The following is a 24,107-nucleotide window of genomic DNA, read 5'->3' as shown; positions in this document are numbered from 1 at the left end:
GCGAATGGATTCGCCTTCAGACGCAGCTTTAGTTACGGTCGTGCGGATCACAGTTGAGTTTATCTCTGATCGCAGAAATAACTGACAGGTGCTTATGACAGAAATCATTTTGCAGCAAAGGTGACAGGTGCACATTTTCGCATTACTCCACGCTTCCTGGACAATCTTCAAATAATTGCTTTTAAAAATGTCATCTTCGGCAGCATGGCAGGGGGCCAAAACAAACAAAATCATGGTGTATAAAAGCACTAGTGACTGAAATAATGGTTGATTTGATAGAGAGCGCACGCAAGTGTGTCACACTGCAAATGAATTGATTTAAAAAAGTTTCAGAGGTTTTGGTGACAGTTGGATTTGTTTAGTTTTTAATACTTTTATTCTGCAAGGATGCATTAAATGACAATAAACGATGGATTACAAAAGATTTGCTTTTCAATTAAACACTAAAAACTCTGTTCATCAAAGAATCAGAAGAAAACAAAAGGTGAATCACAGTTTCCACAAAACATACAAATGTCATTTGTGACTAAAGATTTTGTGTATATACATATATATATATATATATATATATATATATATATATATATATATATAGAAAGAGAGAGATAGAGAGAGAGAGATACATACAGTGCTGCTTGATAGTTTGTGAACTTACTTAATTTTCTACATTTTTGCGTAAATATAACACAAAACATCATCAGATTTTCACACAAGCACCCAATCAAACAAATGAGACAAAAAATATGCTGTTATTTATTTACTGAGAAACATGATCCGTTGTTAAATAACTGCACGTTGCAAAAGTATGTGAATCTTTGCTTTCAGTATCTGGTGTGACCCCTTTTTGAAGCTGCTGATCAATCCTGCACAACAGCTTGTAGGAATTTTAGCCCGTTCTTCAATACAGAACCACCTGAACCCTGTGATATTTGTTGGTTTCCTCCTATGAACTGCTTGCTTCAGGTCCTTCCACAACATTTCAATTGGATTAAGGTCTGGACTTTGACTCAGGCATTCCAAATCATTAACCTTGTTCTTCTTTAACCATTTTTTGGTAGAATGACTTGTGCGCTTGGGGTCATTGTCTTGCTGCATGACCCACTTTCTCTATAGATTTTAGTTCATGGACAAATGTTCTGTCACTTTTTTCTTTAGAATTTGCTGGTATAATTCCGAATTCATTGTTCCATCAATGATGGCAAGTCGTCCTGGCCCAGATGCAGCAAAACAGGCCCAAACCATGATACTGATTCATGTGCTGGAATTAAGTGTTTTTTTCTTTTTTTTTTCTTTTTACAAACATAACAATTCTCATTTAAACTTAAGAAGTTTTATTTTGGTCTCATCCATCCACAAAACATTTCTCCAATAGATCTCTGACCTGTCCACATGATCTTTAGCAAACTGCAGACCAAAAGCAGTGTTTTTTTGTTTTTTTTTGGAGAGTTGTGGCTTTCTCCTTGCAACTCTGCCGGTTGTTCATTGTTCTCCTGATGATGGACTCATGAACATTAATATTAACCAATGTGAAAAAGGCCTTTATGTGCTTAAAAGTTACCCTGAGGTCCTTTGCAGCCTTGCAGACTATTGCAAGTCTTGCTTTGGAGTGATCTTTGTTGGTCGACCACTCCTAGGGAGGGTAATAGTGGTCTTTAATTTCCTCAATTTGTAAACAATCTGTCTGACTGTGGATTTGTGGAGCCCAAACTCTTTAGAGATGGTTTTGTAACCTTTTCTAGCCGGATGAGCAACAACAACTCTTTTTCTGAGGTCCTCAGAGATCTACTTTGTTCATGCCATGATTCACTTCCACAAACATGGTCAGATTTTAATAGATTCCTGTTCTTTAAATAAAACAGGGCTTACACTGGCACCTGATATGGAATGATAACACATATGAACAAATGGACTCTAATTTCACCTTTAACTGAACTGCTAATTCTAGAGATTCACATACTTTTGCAACACACAAATATTTAACACTGGACCATTTTTCTCAATAAATAAACAACAAACTATATATTGCCATTTCTTTTTCTTCCCTCTTTGTCAACTTTCAGGACTTGTGTGAAAATCTGATTAACTTTTTGATCATATGCAGATATATTGAAAATTCACAAGGGTTCATAGACTTTTAGGCGGCACTGTATATTGGATATCTGCACTTCTGTTCGAAAGTTAGTTTTTTTTGTTTTTTTTTCCACAATAAATAATTTTATTAAGCAAGGATATGTTAAATTGATCAAAAGTGGCAGTAAACACATCTATAATGTAAAATGTCTATTTAAAACAAATGTTCTTTTGAACCCTGAAGAAAAAAAAAGTATACACGTTTACAAAAAATGTGAAGCAGCACAGCTGTAATAATAATAATCAGAAATGTTTCTTGATCAGGAAATCAACATATTAGAATGATTTCTGAAGGATCATGTGACACTGAAATTCAGTTTTGTTCACAGCAGTAAATTACATTTTACAGAATCAGCTCTATTAAATTGTGATATTATTTCAAATTTTGTTTTGTGTACTGTATTTGTATCAAATAAATGCAGCCCTGGTGAGCAGAAGAGACTTCTTTTAAAGCTGTGTTCCTGTGGCTGTGAGTTTCTATGTGTTTGGTTTCCTGCTGCTGGACTTCCTGTAGTTTTCTCTAGCCTTTATTCCATGTGGTCTTGAACTCCTGTTGCCTGGTGTTTCATGCTAGGCAGAGCAGATAAAAGATGTATCTTTATATAAAAAGCAGGCATGCTCGTACTTCTGATATTAAGTTGTTCATCTTCTTGAGAGATCTCTCTTTCAAACCCATGCATACATCTTCCCTCATTTCCCCGTAGCAGCAATTATGAAGATAAAGGAGTCAGGGGTTTGCTGCTCTTGCTCTTAATCTCAGTCAGGCTTTTTACAGACTTCCATGTATTTTACCACTCATTCTGTATATTTATTTTCTATGCATAAGGTGGCTACAGGAAAGGCACACAAATTATTAAGGTGTTTACCATTGACATAACTTTCTTTTGTTAGCAAAGTAAAGGCTGGGATATACTACACAAATACAACACTATCATAGAGCCAATGACTAAGAAACACACATTGAAGGAGTCATGAAAAACAATTTTATTTTTTTGATATTATGCTTACCATGGTTAATTCATTGCACCATAAAGGTCCTTTTTATCATTTTATCATTTTCCATTCTTATTTTTACTCTATGTGAAAAACAAAAACAAAATTTTAGGGGCGTTACTGTTTGCACAGACTGAAGTAAACGCCCACTGCTGTGATTGTCTAATTTCATCATACCATAGCAAGTATATGAATCTCTAGGATTGGCAGTTAATATAAAGGTGAAATTAGAGTCTGTCTGTTCAGAAGTGTTTTCAGTCAATAGTATGAAAATTAGGTGTCAGTTTATGCCCTGTTTTATTTAAAAAACAGGGATCTATTAAAGTCTGATCATGGTTGTGAAAGTGAATCATGGCATGATCTCTAAAGACCTCAGAAAAAGAGTTGTTGTTGCTCAACAGGCTGGAAAAGGTTATAAAACCATCTCTAAAGAGTTTGGACTTCACAAATTCACAGTCAGACAGATTGTGCACAAATAGAGAAAATTCTAGACCACAGTTACCCTCCCCAGAAGTGGTCGACCAACAATGATCACTCCAAAGCAAGATGTATAATAGTTTCCGAGGTTGCAAAGAACCCCAGGCTAACTTCTAAGCAACTAAAGGCCTTTCTCACATTGGGTAATGTTGAAGTTCATGAGTCCATCATCAGAAGAACGATGAACAACCATGGTGTGCATGGCAGGGTTGCAAGGAGAAAGCCACAACTCTCAAAAAACACATCTGAGCCAGGATGACTTGCCACCATTGATGGAACAATAAATTCTGAATTGTACCAGCAAATTTTAAAGGAAAATGTCAGGACATTTGTCCATGAACTACAATCTAAAGAGAAAGTGGGTCATGCACCAAGACAACGACCTCAAGCGCACAAGTCATTCTACCAAAAAAACGTTTAAACAAGAACAAAGGTAATGTTTCGGAACGGCCGAGTCAAAGTCCGGACCTTAATCCAATTAAAATGTTGTGGAAGGACCTGAAGCAAGCAGTTCTTAGGAGGAAACCCACCAACGTCACAGGGTTCAAGTGTTTCTGTACTAAAGAATGGGCTAAAATTCCTACAAGTCGTTGTGCAGGACTGATCAGCATTTCCAAAAACGTTACCTGCAGTTATTGCTTCAAAAAGGCACGACAACACATACTGAAAGCAAAGATTCACATACTTTTGCACCTCGCAAATATTTAACACGGGGTCATTTTTCTCAGTAACTTAATGACAAAGTGTATATTTTTGTCTTGTTTGTTTGATTGGATTCTTTAAGGACTGAAAATCTGATGAGGCACTGTATATACTTTTTAACCACTTGTCTTGCTCTAGCTCTGTGATTGGAATCTGCAACTTCACACATTATATAATCATGTTGGAAAGGTCACGTGTGGTTAGTTTTTTGTCCGTTGTTTGGCCATTTGACTTGCTTTGCATGCTTGCTTTGTAAAGACAATGAAATCCACTATGCGGAGAAATATTCTGGAATGTTTTCCTCAGAAATGTTCATTTATTTTCAACTGAAGAAAGAAAGACATGAACATCTTGGATGACATGGGGGTGTGTAAAATGATCAGGATTTTTTATTTATTTATTTTGAAAGTGAACTAATTCTTTAATAAAATACATTGAACTCACATAATAATATATATATATATTAGACTTGAGTAAATACTTCTGATCTGATTATGTACTGACTTTATTGGCGTTCAAACAATGATTGGTGTCTTGATAGCATTAAATGCTGATTTTACATTTATTACAAACACACTGTAAGATGAAAAATAAATGCAATTACCTGCATTGCCTCCGAGGACAAAATGTCCTTACTGTAAAATCTTTCAATAAAAGATGATGAGAAAAACTGGCAGCATATTGAGGAAAATTCATAAAACAGGCTGTTGTGAAATATAAAGGACTTTATCTTTCATTTGCTCAGGCATGCCTTTGAAAATAAACTTGAGCCATGCATTTCTATTGCTGGGATCTTTAAGAAGGCCATGGTGCAGTTTCTTAAATCCACTGACAGAACAGTATCAGAGTTTAATGGACTTGCTCGACGTCTTCATCCAGCAGCAGTATGGCTCTTATGACTGATGGACACACATGAGTTCTTTGTTTACAAACAATGATGATGCATGTTAAGAGCAGGTTGAGGGGGAAATCATGATGTCTCAGTTCTCCTGACTTCAGATCCTGGAATTTCAGAAGAGTAGAAAAGAATAATTAATATTTTAAACTGAAAAATTAGTTTTGGATTCTGAAACTTGGAGCATGTTTTGTGCTGAGTAACTGCTCATGTAATTACCAATAACATTTTGATTCTCCATTTCATGATTTTTTAAAAGGTTGTTCAGAAAACAACAAAAGCTGCTTCTCCACTGTCAGGCTAAACTGTTCTTGTTGCTTAACCGTCCCATCCCATGCTGATCCGGTCCAGCCAGTACAGAAATAGTCTCATTTCCCACTGTGGAGCTGATAATGGAGCTCATAATGCAAATGTGCTAATTGTTCTTTGTTAACACAAGTGTTTACAGACAGCATGAGAGTCAGCATGAACATAGTGAACAGTGACTACAAGATTATGATGGATGACCAGATATTTCAGTAACATTTTGACAGTTCACTTTAGACGTTCTACTAACTGTAGATAAACTTGCAACTACGTGTCAACTAAATCTCATTAGAGCATTAGTGGACTGTTAGGTTAGGATTAGCATTTCATAGAATAAGTTAACGTAGTTGGGAACCATCAAAATAAAGTGTTTCAGCAGACAGTCCACCAGTGCTCTAATGACTGCTAGTTGACATGTAATTGCAAAATTACTAATAGTTCACTATTTACTAATAGCTTACTATTTAATAGTTTCTAATGTCTAAAGTGGGCCATCAAAATAATGTGTTACCAATATTTGTTTACAAACAAGTTACAAATCCTGAGTGGTGACGTCACTACACGCATTCTACCAGAACGGTTCAGCAGAGTAATTTGAATCAGACCAAAGACGAGATACACTATGAAGGTTCACTCCTATTACTTATGACTGGGAGAAACTGCAACATGCAATGGTGGAATATTGCGGTGCCCCGCCTTCTAAGTGAAAGAGCCAATCGCTGATTGGTAAAGACATTGTATCGCTGTAGTTGCAGCTCTGGTTCACGTAGAAACCTGAGGCTCATGCTTATGACTGCACATGCTTATTGGCTGGTCTAGGCTGAAAAAGAAGCTCTTTTAAACACAATTTGAGCATAAGGAACAACATAGGACAGTTCATTTCAGATTTTGATTGATTTGTTGATTCGAAATATGTTATTTAATTGTGAGTTCAGCAATCAGATTTTGAGATTTCAGGACTCCCCCATTCATTTAGATATAGGACTCAGTCTTGGCGGCTTAAAATAGCTGCCTGGAGGTATTGCAAATATTGCTGCCAAGTGAAAAAAACTTTCCTTGAAAGGGATTTTGACCAAACCAAACTTAAGTATAACTGTAACCTTCCTTAACGTTCTTAGAACCGTTCGGCCAGACTGTAGAAAAGTGGCTCAACTCACACAGAAAAATGTTTTTTAACCTTGTTAGTAGGAGACATGTGACACATGAAAACAAAATATATTCTAAGATTAGCTGTAAATATCAAATAGGTTGGAATAGAATCATAATCTGAAACTAAAAAAACCTGGCTCTGACTACTAGCAACCACCGTCGACTTGTCCAGACTGTAAATCAGGGTAAAAGTTGTGTATTTTTATGAATATGGTGGCTACATGGAGTTGACTCACGTAGGGTATGATGTTGTCTGGGTTGGTGCAGTCGTGATGTGCAATCAATAGCACAGAGGAGTCCAGACGGTCACGGGGTGTCGGCGACCCAGTTCAGGCTTTGTGGATCTCTAAAACAGAAAGTTAAAGTGTAAATCATTAAAGAGCAACTTTTTCAGTTTACTCGCTGAACTGGGACAAAATTGCCGATGAGTCATGTGATTCTGTTTACATGGCTATAGAGCACAACAGTTGGGTTCCAAAAGTACTTTTATTCACATTTTTTTCCATAGGGAAATTTTATTTTTTATTTTATTATTATTATTATTTTTTAACAAAAATGAATAAACTTTTTAAGATAGACCTGTTTTGTGCACTGAGGTTGCTAATCACGTGTATATCCTTACGTTGAACTCCTGTGTTCACATTAATTCAACTCTTTTATTTTTTTTTAATAATATTAATCGTGTTTAATAGAAAACTACATTACCCAGCATGCTGTACAGAAAATTCCACCAATCAGTCACAGCAGCAAAGTGTACCAAAAGAAATCTTTAGCTCCGCCCACTTACATTAACAGAGATACTTTCAAATTTCTTAAATATTTCTTTATAAATACGCATATTTTGTGATAAACCTGATGGTTCTATAGATACAATTAAACACGTTTTTTTTTTGTTTGTTTGTTTTTAATCTCAGTGCTATTTGCAATGCTTTATGGAATTGTAGTTCTTTACCTCACTAAAGGTGTTAAGTTCACAGTCTTGTATCCTAGTCTGGTTTTCAAATACGTTTGGCTACAAAGTTTGTAATGCTGTGATTCTCCTAGTAGCTGGTTGGTTTGGTTCATGCCTTATAACACTTTAATGAAGACTTTTTTTTTAATCCCTATGAGAAAAACAACAACAACAACAAAGTGTAGGAAAAATACTTCGAGAGCCAACACCACCGAAAAAGTTGGCACTAATGCACTCCATTGCATAATCAGGGGCTGCAAATATTTTGACATATTCAGCATTCAACATCAGTGTTGTTTTTGTTAAGTACACATTCCCAAAAAGTAAAGTTGTATGTTCCATTGATCGGTGTTTAGTGTGGTCAATAAAAATTGAGTTGGCTGAACAAATTGTCCTATCTTGGCTGTCGTGACTGATTTTGCAAGTGGACATTTAAAACAATGGCCAACTAAGTCCCAAATCCCATTTAAACACAAATGACGGGATGGCCCTTGAAAGGCAACAGATTGCATTTATAAGCACCCAAATCAACAAAGTGTCACAGCACGGGCAAGACGGACACACAGCAAACCATCAGGAAAGAACGATCGGCATCTGAGGAGTACAACACACAGCCTCACACTCTTGAGGATTTTATCATCGACTCCCAACAGAACAAACACGGGCCGTGGACATGAAATATGCATAGAGCAGTTAACCTCCCATGTTGTGGCAGGTACTTCTCAGTCATGGCAGGTCGGGCCTTAAGTGGATCCTAGCCAGCCTTGATTTGTTTGGTTAGCTGCGGCTGGATTAGCCATGAGCACCGTCAAAGACCCAACAGGGAATACTGAGCATTACTGCGTCTTTACGACCCTTTGCTCTCAGTGTTCTGGCTTACAGCGCAACAGTGACTGTCCACTTTTTCAGTGCTTTGGTTGTGGAAGTATTTTTCCCAATAATTTTCTCAATGGGGAATTCAGATAGTTAAAGTACATCCAAATTCCATGATTCACACCAACCATCTGATTTCAGCTTCAATATTGCACCCTTGCAATTCTGTCAGAAAATGCAACACTTCTCTCAGAAAATTGGTCCAATTGCAAATGTTTTGGTATTCACATGCTTTTGTTTTTGTTTGCACTGCAACAACACATACACAAAAAAAAAAAAAAAAAAAAAAAAAAAAAAAAAGAAAGAAGGTCAAACTTGATGAATTTCACACAGAATGTAGACACAGCTGTGGCAAGTAACAGTTGTGGGCAATGTAGTAATCACACTTGCAACCAGTTAAAATGGAGAAAAGTTAACTCAACTTTGTGTTGTGTGTCACACTGAGCATGGAGAAAACACAGAAGTGTAAAAAGCTGTGTGTGGATTTGAGAGAACAAATTGTGGAAAAACATGGACAATCTCAAGGCTACAAGTCCATCTCCAGAGATCTTAATGTTCCTGTATCCACTGTGCGCAATATCATCAAGAAGTTTACAGCCCATGACACTGTAGCCAACCTCCCTGGACGTGGACGGAAGAGAAAAATTAATGAAAAATTACAACGAAGGATTGTTCGAATGGTGCATTAAGAACCGATTAACTTCCAAACAAATTCAAGCTGATCTGCAGACACAGGGTACAACAGTGTCAGCTCGCACTATCCGTCGCCATCTGAATGAAAAGGGATGCAATGGTAGGAGACCCAGGGGGACACCATTGCTGACACAAAGGCATGAAAAAGCAAGACTGAAATTTACCAAAACTTATGTGACAAAACCACAATCCTTCTGGGAGAACATACTGTGGACAGATGAGACAAAGGTAGAGCTTTTTGGTATTGGACATCATGGCACTGTTTACAGAAAAAGAAATGAGGCCTTTAAAGAAACTAACACAGTCCCTAGAGTCAAACATGGTGGAGGTTCAAAGATGTTTTGGGGTTGCTTTGCTGCTTCTGGCACTGGATGCCTTGACTGTGTGAACGGTATCATGAAATCTGATGATTACCAAAGAATTTTGGGGCACAACGTAGTGGCCAGTGTCAGAAAGCTGCGTCTCCACCAGAGGTCATGAGTCTTCCAGCAGGACAATGACCCGAAACACACTTCAAAAAGGACTCAGAAATGTTTACAAAGCGTTGGAGAGTTCTGAAATGGCCAGAAATGAGTCCAGATCTGAATCCCATAGAACACCTGTGGAAAGATCTCAAAACAGCAGTTGGGAGAAGGCATCCTTCAAATCTGAATGACCTGGAGCAGTTTGCAAAAAAAGAATTCCAGTAGGGAGGTTTAAGAAACTTAGACCTGGTTGTTACAGGAAGCGTTTGATTTCAGTTATTTTTTCCAAAGGGGGTGTTACCAAATATTAAGTTAAGGGTGCCAATACTTTTGTCTAGTGCATTTTTTAGGGTTCTGTGTGGAATTGTATCAGATTTTACTTTTATTCTCTGTTTTGTTTTGTTTTTTTTTGTTTTTTTGTGTATGTGTGTGTGTGTGTCATTCCAATGCAAACAAAAAATAAATAAGTAAACGTGAGTACCAAAACATTTGCAATTGGAACAATTTTCTTAGAGCAGTGTTGCATTTTCTGACAGAATTGCAAGGGTGCTGATATTTTTAGCAATGGCTGTGATGTATATAAATAATTTGAGAATTATAAATAAATATATTTCATTATAGTCGTACAACAGTTCTGATGCACAGCTTATGCCACTTGCAGTGCTTCATGGGAATGGTCACTGATGAGCTATTCTACCACAGTTTGCATTTCTATGGATCTCTTGAAATCAAAAGCATTCTTAGTAGCTCTACAGAAGCATCACTTTAATATCATCTCATGATTGGTCTCTATCCAAAGGTTTTAGTTTAAAATCTATTTCTCTATGGAGAAAATGAATGTTTTTTTTTTTTTTTTTTTTTTTTTTTTTTTTTTACTTCTGGAGCCTGACTGTTGTGCTTAATTGTAGCACATTTGTGATTCACAGCTACCTCCCAAGAGCATCAACAGAAATCTTACTAGTGTTAAAAGCCTTTGGAAATAGAACTTCTGTTGTGGAAATGGCCATTGCCAAACTAAACTTTGCATTTTTATTATAATTGTTGTTCTGCTTTATCCTGGTCAATAGAATGGAGACGTACAGGCCTCTTTTGGATTGCCAAATACATAAGAAGTGATTCTAAATTAATTTAGAGAAATTAGCATTTTTACAATATTGTTAGGCCTCAGTGAGAGATTAGTCAAATGAGAGTTCAGCAGTATCGACACTGACAGAGCACATTCAAATTGAATTAAGTCATTTTGTCTTCATTTGTCTTTGTTGTGGGTCCACTCTGGAGAAACATAATTCGACTCAAAGTCTACCACTGCGCTGCACAGATAAATGAACACACGCGGTTCACAGCGGAACTGCTGTTAGATGCTTTTCTAAATGCTCTTCAAGGCTGTTAAGAGTTCCATTGATTTCAGTTTAGCATCACTTCATTAGAATGCATGCTGACCATCATTTAGCCACATTCCTCCATCAGCATCCTTGATGCCATGGCAACTGTCCAACTTCTACACGTAGCTCATCCCACATCATTTCTGCTTTTAACATCAAAGATACTATACAGCTATACAGCAACTTACTTCTGATTTTCTAATAAAAACATCCCATTAGACACTGAAAGAGAGACCCTGGCCATATCTAGAAGATTTCAAGTCAAATTTATTTGTATAGCACTTTTCACATTGTTTCACATTGTCACATGTGCAGAAAACCATTTTGCGACAATGCAAGCAATCAAGCTATATAGAATACATGTTTCCGTACGTGAATGCACTGTATGCAAGTAATTATATCCAAATGCTGCAGCAGAAATTGAGACTCATCAGACCAGGCAATGTTTTCCAATCATTTATTGTGCAATTTTGGTGGACCCCTGCAGTAGCCTCGGTTTCCTGTTCTTAGTTGAGAGGCATGGCACTCGGTCTGGTCTTCTGCTGCTGATCTTCAAGGTTCGACATGTTGTGTGGTTAGAGATGCGTTTCCGCAAACCTTGTTTGAAACAAGTGATTATTTGAGTTGCTGTTGTCTTTCTATTAACTCAAACCAGTCTGGCCATTCTCCTCCATTTTCACACACAGAACTGCTCGCTGGGTATTTTCTGTATATTTTCATTCTGTGTAAACTTTGTAAAGAGATGGTTGTGCTTGAAAATCCCAGTAAAATCCCAGTAGATCAGCAGTTTCTGAAATGCTTAGACCTGCTCATCTGGCACCAATAACCATGCCACGTTCAAAGTCACTTAAATCAGCTTTCTTCCTGGTTCTGATGCTCAGTTTGTCTTGCCCACATCTACATACCTACATGCACTGAGTTGCTGCCATGTGATTGGCTGATTGGATATTTGTGTTAACGAGCAGTTGAACAAGTGTACCTGATAAAGTGGCTCCAAATAAGTGCCCTGTTGAGCTGCGGTGCAGAACTCACAAGAAACACAAGAAAAACTCAGTGCCGGAGGAGACTGGCATAAATCGTGATGTTCCGTGCTGTAGTTACAGCCAGCCTAGGCTTTATTTGAATACTCTATGAATACTTCTGGCATTTCTGTCATCGTTTTTGACGCAATTGTTGTGTGCCATGTTAAGAGTGATGCAAAAACAATTTGAAACCTGATTTGAGCAGACAGAGCATCCAGACTGAGGTGCATCTGTAAAATATGATTCCAATCACATTTCAAACCACTTCCAAACATGGTTTTAATCAGATAAAATAATAATAATAATAAAAATAAATAAATAAATAAATAATAAATTGAATTAAATAAAAAATAAAAATACTATTTCATGTTGTTTTTTTTTGTTGTTGTTGTTTTTTTTTTTTTGTTTTGTTTTTTGCTGTCCAGATCTGGATATTTGGAATTGCAGAAAGATTGGGAGTCGCACTTTATTTTAAGGTCCAGTTCCCACTATTAACAAACCATTAACTAAGAATTTTACCTCAGTAAACACCTAATTTGCTGCTTATTAATAGTTAAGTAGTTGTTAAGTTTAGGTATTGTGTAGGGTTGGGCTTGTAGAATATGGTAATGCAGAATGTGTGCTTTGTAAGCAATAATACATAGCTAATATGTTATTAATGTAAATGCTAATAAGTAACTAGTTAATAGTGAAAACTGGTCCAAGATCAGATGTTTGTTTACAGTCTGACCAAGGCCTTTAGGTAACATTTTAGTATAGGGATCAATTCGCACTGTTAACTACCTGCTGATTAGTATGCATATTACTAACATATTGGCTGTTTATTAGTACTTATAAAACACATATTCAGCATGACCATATTCTACATCCCTAATCCTACCCGATACCTGAACTCAACAACTACCTCACTAACTATTAACAAACAGCAAATTAGGAGATTATTGAGGCCAAAGTTGTAGTTAATGGTTTGTTAATGCAGAGAATTGGATCTTAAAATAAAGTGTGACCGCTAGGGCTGGGAGTTCATTCCAAAAAGAATCGATTCCTCGATTCCAAGGTGTTGGGAATCGAGAGTTGATTCCAAAGGTTGGAATCAATCCCATCAAGGGGAATCGACTCCCCATTCATAGCCATTTTCAGTTCAGCTAAGCTTATCTATGGGCGCCTCTCAAGAGAAAGGCTGTATATCTCGGCTGCTGTCATCAAACGTCGCTGAACATTGATTCACGAAAATAAACTGAAAGAAAAGAGTCGGTACTGAGCTCGTTTAAGTTTGAGGATGCAGCCTTACTGCATAGTGATTAGAAGTCTGATTCCTTTCCACAAAAGGTTCTTTCAGATAGACCGTTTAATGAACCAGTTCAGAAACGATTCAGGAGTTATTTTACTGTGAAATGGCCTTAACGTGATCATGACGTGATCGAGGGTCTTGATCCTATTTCCATCTTAAATAAAATGTTCTTTTTAAAACCTTTCTATCACCCAATGATAATTCTGAAAGAAAACGCTGAGAGATCAGTGGCCGAGAGTTCATCTGATTGTAAAGTCATAAACCATGATAAACCATAATAAACCGTGATAAACCATGAGCTCTTATATCAGTGTTGTTGTTCTGGTTATTTTGTTTCAGTGTACGGTTTGCGCAAAGTATACCGTTGAAGCCGATGAAGTACACATCACTAAGCTGAACTGTGCCATTCGATTCATGCAGTAAACGCATGTCCACTGCTGCACTGTGGGCTATGACTAATTTCATGTGGAAAATTAAAATTCAGCAAAACAACAGTGAGGAATCGATTCTTGGAATTGAATCTCATCGATTCCAGAACCAGGAATCGGAATCAGACTTGATTCCAAAATTTTTGGAATCAAACAGCCCTAGTGACCGGCCTTTTAGAGCAAGCAGCTTTCTGTTGGTCATTGTGCTGAATTTGCACAAACAATCTGATCCTGTGGCAAAATCTGTGCGGGGAAGTTGTTTACCTGCATGCAAAATTCATAATTGTGTGGATTCCTATAGTCATGAATAGATTTTGCTTATGAAAAGTTGCTGAACAACTATAATTTTGACTTCACCTTTGTGGTTGCGGCACTAACCTTTGTCCTTCACTCTTAAATAAATAAATAAATAAATAAATAAATGTACCGAATAAGGTCTTCACAGTGATATCACAGAAGAACCTTTTTGTTTCCTCAGAATCTTTCAGTGAACAGTTATTAAAATAATCATTTATACATTAATCAAATATACATTGTAATGTATATTTTAATCACCTGAAAGACTTTTTCCCACTAAAAATGAGATTGAAAGATTCCATGAAAGTTCTACATAGAACCACTGATATCAAAAAGGTTAGATTTTTGATAAAAAGATTTTTCTAAGAGTGTCGGCTGGCTGGTTCCAAACTCCGCAGGCGACTTTTTCTGTACGTGCAGCGATAAAATGCTTTCACAGCAGGTTTTTCCACACTGATCTTGTGTCTTGTGAACAGTCACATAAGTGTGACATTTACATTAAACAAGCAGCTGCTAATTAGACAGAATGGCACACACCAGTGAAACTCCGCAAAATAAATAACCAATCGCTCACTACTGGGACCTCGGCCTCATTCATCTGCAAACTTCTCCATCAGGGGGCCTTCAGCATAAAGCCACATGGCACGGCGAGGAAATCGCCCCTGTCCAGAGCCATTATGCCTCCACGGAGAGAGCGGCCCTCTACATATCTCAAGTTAATTGAAGTTGTGATGCAGCACCGGCCTTAGGGAGTAGCGATGCATCTTTGTAATGGAGGTGGGAGATAAATTGTTTGCGACTTTTTGAGGCATCTCATCCCACTCCATCTCTCTGTTTCACCTCCTCCCACTCTTGGAGCAGACAATAAGAGGGGAAGTTTATTTTTATATATTATGCCTCTGCTGTGGTGCAAATGGGCCAGAACATGTTGAGATGGGTCAGCGGCATCCCCTGAGGCACTCTGATTTGCTGCCAGTTGGAAATACAATACAAACATCGCAGCGTTGTGGGCAGCGCACCGCCTGTCCGTCTTTGCTTTGGACCCCCCGTTTGGAAGTACTGTTGATTTCTTAACGGGGGGCCAAAGACATTTACTAAAATCATGCAGTGACCCCGCATGTTCTCCAGCACACACATGTGGAGATGGCTGGAAGCGCTCCATCCATGCAGAATTATTGTTTTTTTTTTTGTTTTGTTTTTTTTGAGCAAGTCAGTAAAATGCTTTAAAAGTTGCTTGCCATTTGGCCTCCATGGTTTTAGCTGAATTGTAAAAGCAGTAGTCTATACTGTAACTATGTTTCAAACACAACAGAATTATGAAATTGAAAATAAATATGTACATCTTAAAAGTTAAAAGTTAAAGATTAATTAAAAAAAAAAAAAAAAACCCTTATACTCACTTCTGCTGTAAGTAAAGCTGGATCACGAATGATTTGTGCGAACATAGACGGATATATGTAGATCGGGAGGCGCGTTCCCTTCACAAACAAACGTAATCTACTGCATCTTCAGCGGCTTAGATGTCTGGAGTAAATGACGACCACTGTGTTCATTATTTCATCCAGCAACACAACACCTCAATCGCTCAATCAGAGATATTCTTGTCTAACTTACATCCCTGCTCTGCCATCGAAACAATGGAGATCGGACATGAGGTAAGACACTCATGTCAGTCAACTATCGTGGGAGCAGCCTCTGTTGGTGTGACACCACACCGACAGGCATCTGAGAACGGCTTGATTTGAAAAAGGGGATATTATTTTTGCAGATTAATTAAAAACCACTGCATGGATTTTTATCATTATAGGGTAGATTTGTACATACACTGCCAACACACATTAGTGTTCAAACAACATATAATAGTGAACTTTGCATCTGATGACCCCTTTAAACTATAAGACAGCTGAGGTCAAAAGTTTACATTCCCCTTTTCAGAATCTGCAAAATGTTCATTATTTTACCAAAATAAAAGGGATCATACAAAATGCATGTTATTGTTTATTTAGTACTGGCCTGAATAAGATATTTCACATCAAAGATGTTTACATATAGTTCACAAAAAAAATAAAAGCTGAATTTATAAAAATGACCTAGTTCAAAAGTTCCCCCCGATTCTTAATACTATGTTCTTACCGCTTCTTATCTTTCTCTTGTGGACTATATGTAAACATCTTTTATGTGAAATATCTTATTTGGGTCAGTACTAAATAAACAATAGCAGGAGGGGGAAAGAGGGATGTAAACTTTTGACCTCAACTGTACATCTCAAATTCAATTGGAATTAACATTGGCAATTAAGTGTCCAGGAACATGACATTCAGTTGACATGCATTTAAGTATATCCGTTTAAAGTAGAGTATTTGGAGTATTTCCATAATAAGTACTCTTTTTAAAGTGTACAAAGTGTATGCTAAAGTGTACATCTTTTTCTCAAAGGCTGCCACCAGTAAAATGGTTTATCGCTCTGAAGACCCTGGCTGGCCTGCAAGTGTAGTGAACACCTTGGAGATAATTGGGTAATTGGACTGTGGGACAGGCTACTAACAAAAATAAAGGCAGGACCTCACTGTGCTATTGTGTCCAAATGGGAGCAAATCCCTGCAACCTTCTTCCCACATCCTTTTTGGAAGTGGGGAAGGTATTGTAGCACCTCATCAGACACAGTTTTGAAATTAAATGTTCAGCAAGCACAGTCAAGGTTGTCCACACACTACTAGCCAGGTAGTAATTCACTTCTATTGAAGTTATTTTGGGCCTTTTGGACTGTTTCTGCAGAGCTTTGACTCCATCTCGGGAGTATCATGACTTTTACTCTCATGGTGAGAACAAAAGGTCTTTTACTTGTGCAAACTTCTGAAGAGGAAACTCTCTTCCCCCACGGCCTGCACTTTTTCAACATTCTTTATCCTTCTTTCCAAAATGCACACATCAAAGCCCGCCTGTTTATGATAAGAGCAGAGAGGTGATGTGGAGCGATAAGACAGTGGACAGGAAAGGAGAGTATGTTAAAGACAGGATAAATGAAGTTCTAGAGATTGTGCATAACTCATATGCCCTCATTTCTCTTTTAAGGACAAAGCGTTTACTGAGTAAATCATCTCACGGCCTTTATGCTCATTTATCTTTTTTTTTTTTTAACACAGGAATAGATAAGCATGACTTCAGCATTTTTGCTCATGTAGTAAATCATGCACTGCCCTCTAACGCCTTTCAGCAGAGGTGTGTGTTTTCCTGTGTCTCAAGTGTTTGTGTGTGTGTGTGTTTGTTTCAGCACTGGACCCCGATCAGGAGAGCGTAGAGGCCCTGATGCAGAGGTTTAAAGAGAGTTTCCGGACCAACACCACTATGGAGATAACACACTTCCAGAACGTTACACACAGCTCCTCCACTGGCCGCAAGAGAGGACAAACTACCACCAGAGGTTTGTAATGCATTGACACGCTCAAACATCATCTCTTGCTGTTGGGGTTGCTCATGACCTAATAGATTTCTCACATTTTGCTGATGCATCACAGTTATGTCTGTTTCCAAACATAGTGCACTAGAGAGGGAAGGATTGAGTTTGCCATCCATGACTTGGGGAAATAGAAAAAGGCACAAAAGAGTCAATAGAGTCAGGGCCTAAAACATTTTGCCCCACACCAGCCAAATTCATTCATTCGTTCATTCATTCATTCATTCATTCATTCATTCATTCATTCATTCATTCATTCATTCATTCAATCAATTTAATTAATTTATTCAATTAATTCATTCAATTCAATTTAATTCATTCAATTCAATTCTTTCATTTAGTTCAATTCAACTTATTCATCCATTCATTCAGTTTAATTCATTCATTCATTGAATTCAATTTAATTAATTCACTCATTCAAATAATGTATTGTTCAATTCATTCATTTATTCATTCAATTCAGTTCAATTTCATTCATTCATTCATTCATTCATTAATTCATTAATTAATTCATTCATTCATCCATTCACTCAACTTAATGTAATTAATTCACTTCAATTCAAATTCATTCATTCATTCATTCATTCATTCAATTAAATTCAACTCATTCATTCATTCAGTTCATTAATTCATTCAGTTAATTTAATTTAATTTAATTCATTCAGTTCAATTTAATTCATTTATTCATTACATTTAATTCATTCATTCAATTCAATTCAATTCATTCATTCATTCATTCATTCATTCATTTGACTTAAATAGCCATTGGCTATTATTACTATACTATTATTGGACTGTAATGCTATATCAAACTGTATGAGCCATAAAAGCCTGATGCATCAAAAAATGTAATGAATGAATGAATGAATGAATGAATGAAAAACTAAATATAATATTTACTCTAATATAAATTCCATGTCAGGCTCTACAGGGTTAAGAGACATGAGCTCAAATAGTTTGTTTCTTTTCCAGAGAGAGCGGCTTTTTTGCCTTCCTCATTGCGTGTGCTGTGAATGTGAATGAGAAAATAGAGAATGAAATACAGGTGAAAAGTCACATGAGTAGAGTCCTCTATCATGCTGCGACTGGCTCATTACCCTTGCAGATTTGATAATGCTTACCTCTCATGCTCACAACGCTCTGCAAATCAGCATGAATGAGTCAAACTAGTGGAAATGGACAAACTAATTACAAAGTAAACCACACGTTTAAATCTAAATTAACTGGACCTGTAAGTGAGCTGGTCCTTAGCAAGCATTAAACCTGCATCTCTGACCTGTATTATCATACAATCTGGTGACTTGTGGTCAGAAAACTGTATTAACAAATGTTTTTTACTTGACTTTGTTTTAATAAATAGTATTTTAGTATAAATATGATAGTGTTGGCTGCTTAATTGATAGTAAATGTAATTGGTGTTCCATTAACACTGTGTAAACATCAAGTTTAAATGTACCATGAATTTGAATAGAACTAAAATCCCAAACACAGATGCGATTTTGCCTCATCATTTCATAAACTCACCACACGCCGCTGACGCCCAATCAGGTCAGAGCTTAAAAACATCCCGTCCCATTAGCCTCAGTTCTCAGCCACAATTAAGCAGCGCGAGTCTCCACCCTGAAATTAAACCCGAGTGAATGCATCGTCTGCCGGGTCGGAGCGTTAAAATAGAAAAGCGTGAAAAGAATCCATTTTAGCCTTGATTTTTAAACTCCTCACCACTCCAGCGCACTTTCTTAGGCTCCTTGAAATAAAATCTTTCCAGGACCTTTAATTACTGCCCAGAAAAAAAAAAAATTGCCTTCAGCACAAAACTCTCTTTTTCCCTTCCCTGCATCCATTGAGGATAACAAACAGGCTAATGGGACGAACTCTGGCGCAGAGCTGGAACTCAATTAAAGCGAGAGGAAGTGAAAGTTCATCGGGCCGCTACGAGCAGATTAGGCCTTTCCAGAAATAAAAAGGCACCAAATGAAATCAAACACACGGTCACATATTACATGAGATAGGGGTCAGTATGATACGTTAATACTGCTGTGCCTGACGCTGCATTCTCTGTCGAGAATTTCTCATTTTCTCTTATGCCTCGTGATTTTGCTTTCCACACAATTCCCGCTGCACATTTGCATGGATTTACACGCGGGGTTGGTCTCTTAAGTAGATTAAGACTCAGAAAGGTTGAGGGAGGGGAGCTGCTTATGCCAGTTTTATGGTCAGAGATGCCAGCCTGACACACATTCGGCTGGTGTAGAAGTTCTTGAGGCTTGTGTGATCATTTTAGAGGAATATTTCCATGTTGAAACCTCAATTTAATTTCAAAAGACCTTTCTTTCTCATACAATGAAAGCATATTTGTTTAAAGTGCACAGCTAAATGTACTAACAAAACAATTATGATAAACTAAAACATACTTTACTCTCATTTCTATTGCAGTTTAGTACAATTAAAATATATTAACTTTAAATATAATATTGAATAACACTACAGTTAAAATGGGTATTTTAAGTGGCATTTTACATGTGCTTTACATGTTAGTTAGAACGTTCTTCTGCAGTGTACTTCTTTGAAGTGTGACAAAAGATTATTAAAAATAATGCTATAAAAATGTGCTAGCAGAACTTTTTAAAAGTGTACTTAAGTGTGTTAATCAACTGTCATGAAAGTGTCTCTTTTTAAGTATACTTGGCCATTTCTTTCATTAAAGGGAACCCAGGGTATTAAGACTTGAATGGCTTAATATAATGTAAATGTCTCTTACTGAAATATGCTGCAGAAAACCCATTAAAAATTTGCATTATTTAAAAAAAAAAAATCCACATTTTTTATACATATAGCTGCACTCGTTGAGCCATTGGTGCTACCAGTTGCTGTTTTTACCGCAACACAACTCGGACAATAAAATACTGATAAGATGCCACATTTTGTGGCTTTTGATTGAAATTTTCCATTGAAGGGTAACAAGAGAAGTGATGTAAATCTTCACTGCTTTCCTAGCTATGAGAAAGCTAGGAGAAAAGAATGCGAAGATGCCTGTGGACGAATAAAACGTCCTAAAGAACCATGTCTTCACTCTCTCCACTGTAGCCCTGATGCCTTTTTAAGCGTTTAGTAGACTACAGCTACTGAAATAGCTTACAAATGGCAGAGACAAGAAACGCTAGATGCCATCCTGGCAGGATGTAAAATGCCGACAATTGCTATGACGGAGCAGCCAATAAAGCATGGAAAGCATGGAAAAATAGCAACAGACAGTGCAACCATTGCTCACCGTAGTCTAAAATATGTATAAAATGATACAGATTTTTTAAAATAAATGAAATCTTTCATCTTTTCATTTTCTACTACTTCTTTTTCATAAGTGTGTGAACTTTAGAAAACAACATTACAGGGGAAGATCTTAAACTGCTAAATTTGACCACATAATTCCTTAAAGTTTGGGAAATTGATGTACAAGCTCATCCTAATAAGCTTCATCAAGCTCAGCGTGAGGTTTCTATTTGTGTGCTCTCAGTGTCAATTAATTACCATTGTGGATCTTTAAAGCCACTCAATCAGAATAATTTTCCAAAACAAGACAAGACGGCGAGAGGATTCTCAGCTGGTGTCAGTATGGTAAGCGTGTTGGCAGGCACAGATATGAAGTGTCTCTCTGACAGTGATTAGCTATGCTAACGTGACCCGTGCCGCTGCAGGGGAGAACACCATCTGTGTCCAAAGCCGAGAGGTCTGACACCAGCACTCACACTCCTGACACTAATTATTCACGCCCTCTGCCACAGACTGAAGAAAGGAGTCCGGACAGTTGCCGACGGAGATTCAGATGTTATTTGAGTCTCCTCAATATTTGATGGAATTTTAGATCGATCGATTTTGTAAGGAAACTTTCATACAGAATTTAATGGCAGGGTATTTTGTTAGATTCTCTAAGTCATGCACTTTCTTTTGCAGAATTGCAGAATAATAATGTCAGCTTTAATAATCTTGGCTGTCTTCGGGGGCAGTTACACCATAACGATGTGCTAAAAAACAAAAAGTTTACCCTGTTCGCACAGATCTGCATAAATGCTGTATTATGCATGTCAGGCCAGTGGTTGGCGCCACTTTGTAAAGAAACTCTATGCAAACACAATGTGCATAGCATACAAATTTGTGTTTTTGTAGTTTACACTGAGATAATAAAGGTATTGTTTTCAAAAACTTGCACCTTGAAACCCGATTTCAAAAGTTTGCATTTTCAGGCCATCAAAACATAGTGGTCATGCAAATGAACAGCCAAAGTGCATAAAACGTTTTCTATTTTTAGTCAAAAATGGTGTTGTGTAAACATCCAGTTAGTGGGGTGCTGATGGAGCTGATGTCTGTTTAAGCTTGCACTCCACAAGGGCTGCTCTGCAAGTCCACTGTCTTGGTAGAGTTCACATCCAGCCTTAATCAAACACACCTGCTGGTAATTTGAAAGTATTCCTGAAGATCTTGATTAGCTTGTTCAGGTGTGTTTGATTAGGGTTGAAGGAAGGACAACAGGGGTGCTTCTCATTTATTATTTGTGCATCCTTGTTTCCTTTCCTTGCTTCCTTTCCTCATGTCTTAGCTCCACCCCTTCAGGATGTGAGGAAAGGACACAAGGAAAAGACGCGAGGACGGAGGAAGCGAAGGATGAATATTGAAATTTTCTTGACCACTCAAGCATCATCAGCTACGCTAAAGGGACCTGCCCATATGTTGTTAAAGTTTGTTTTTTAAGGCAATCATAATAAATATGAATAAAGCAAGATGCCCTGTTTAAATATATTATATTATTTAAACTGCAAAAGTAAAATATAAATGTAAATTACAACAGATGTGAAGAGGGAGTCTATTAAATGTTAAACGTAATACACTAATATGCATGAAAATGTGTTTAATATGCCACCTTGTCAAAAGAGTAAAGATGACTTATTAATATTTTTTTTTTTAAATATATCTCAAACAAAATATTAATTACAAGGCAGACATACTTTGTTTTGTATACTTGTCAGTATAATCCAAGTATACTTAGTGTAAATATGATTTAAGTATATTATCTCTGCTGATGGTTTATTTTTAATTTAAAAAGAAATAGCAGATTTGAATAAACTTCTTTTTAAGGGTTGTGTGAATGGTCATTTAGAAGGCAGTTGCCAATATAGGTACTATACAGCACAGCTGCGCACTAGGGTTTGGAACAGAGCTTATATCTACATAATATTAAGATGGAAAGCTGCTGCAATTCAGTGCCACTGTAAAAGGACAAATGAAATACATCACACAGCCATTTTTTTTTTCTCCCTGCTGCCAGTAAATAGATTCAGTGAAAAATAGGCCCACAATCAAATATGCATTGAACAGATCCATGTTGTTGACAAAGCACTAGGTTTATGAATACATTTAATAAGTGTCTTGTGGTGTGTGTGAACACCATATGACTGCAGTGATATTTCATCTTAAAGGATCCTGCTTTGTAGGCATGGCGTGTGGTTCTGCTTCCTTTATAGAAGAAACTACATTTTCTTGCCTTGTTGTGTTTATACTCGTACTTCTGCAAACTATTCTATCTCAGACTTGCTCATTTGCAGAACTTAAATAAAGAATGAAAGATTTGTCAGAAGTTTAGTAATGGTGACATTGGCATTGTGCAGCTGTGGTATAGGTCTTGTATAGCCTAACTTCTGCTATTTTACTGTTGCCAGTTGCATTAAGGCTTCAAAGTTTCTAAAAGTTTATTTGTGTAAATTATCTTGACCAAAATGTGCAAGAAGCATAAACTTTTGACCTAGGAAAAGCATCTTGGGTTATTTGAATGTTTCCCTGCGGGAAAAAAAAGCGGGAATAGGACTATGTGTTTCATTAATGCTAATGAGAACATTCATTGTTTGACTGGTTGTGAAAAATGTGTGGCAAATACGGCAAGAATTTGGCTTAACCTTGATCAGTGACGTCGCTGGAATGTGTGTACGTAAGAGGTTATACATAGATGTAAAATGGACACTCCTTCTGACGAGATATTTAGACACACCCACAGTGCGGTAATGAGGTGCAACATCTCATTCTTTTTTTTTTTTAGGGAACAGGGTTCCAGTCAAGTAACCTGAGAAGTTCCCTATCAAAAGCTACAATTGATTCTGCGTTCTATTAACACTGATGGCAATGAGAATACCAACACCGCTGCACTGGAAAGTGTCTGGATCCCTAAATGTTGTGTGCGCACAAACAGGTCTCAGATATAACTTTGGGATGTTGGCTCAAGAACATGTGAGCCCAGAGTAGTATGGACATTCAAACTACTGAATCTGTTGAACATGTGTGGGGAGGACCAGACTGTGGGACACCTCTTGCTGGAGCTTTAGAGGATGCAATCCCCTGGTTGAATGGTTTCTAATTCCTAAGGCAAAGCTTGACCACCAGCCTCGTAGGCTGGGGCAATAACATCCCTATACCCAATGTGACACTGTTTGCCTAGTAGCAGCTGTCTCCTAGTTTCAGTCCCCATAGAATATGAAAAGCTGCTTTGACTTACACCACTGGCTGGTGCAGTAGACATAAATCTGAAGAGCATGGACTAGACACAGTAAGTGAAG

General features: G+C 37.3%; 1 protein-coding gene across 1 annotated transcript in view; it reads left to right on the top strand.

Moving 5' to 3' along the window:
- The window catches only part of LOC127165710 (astrotactin-2-like), a 565,932-nt gene that overhangs the window by 213,070 nt on the left and 328,755 nt on the right, over nucleotides 1–24,107 (top strand). The window contains 1 exon segment of the mRNA XM_051110581.1: nucleotides 17,326–17,475. Coding sequence (XP_050966538.1) covers nucleotides 17,326–17,475 — 150 coding nt within the window.

Source organism: Labeo rohita, chromosome 5 (genome assembly GCF_022985175.1).
Source record: "Labeo rohita strain BAU-BD-2019 chromosome 5, IGBB_LRoh.1.0, whole genome shotgun sequence".
NCBI lineage: Eukaryota > Metazoa > Chordata > Actinopteri > Cypriniformes > Cyprinidae > Labeo > Labeo rohita.
The sequence above is the reverse complement of the archived record's forward strand: the minus strand, read 5'-3'. Positions and strand labels throughout refer to the sequence as shown.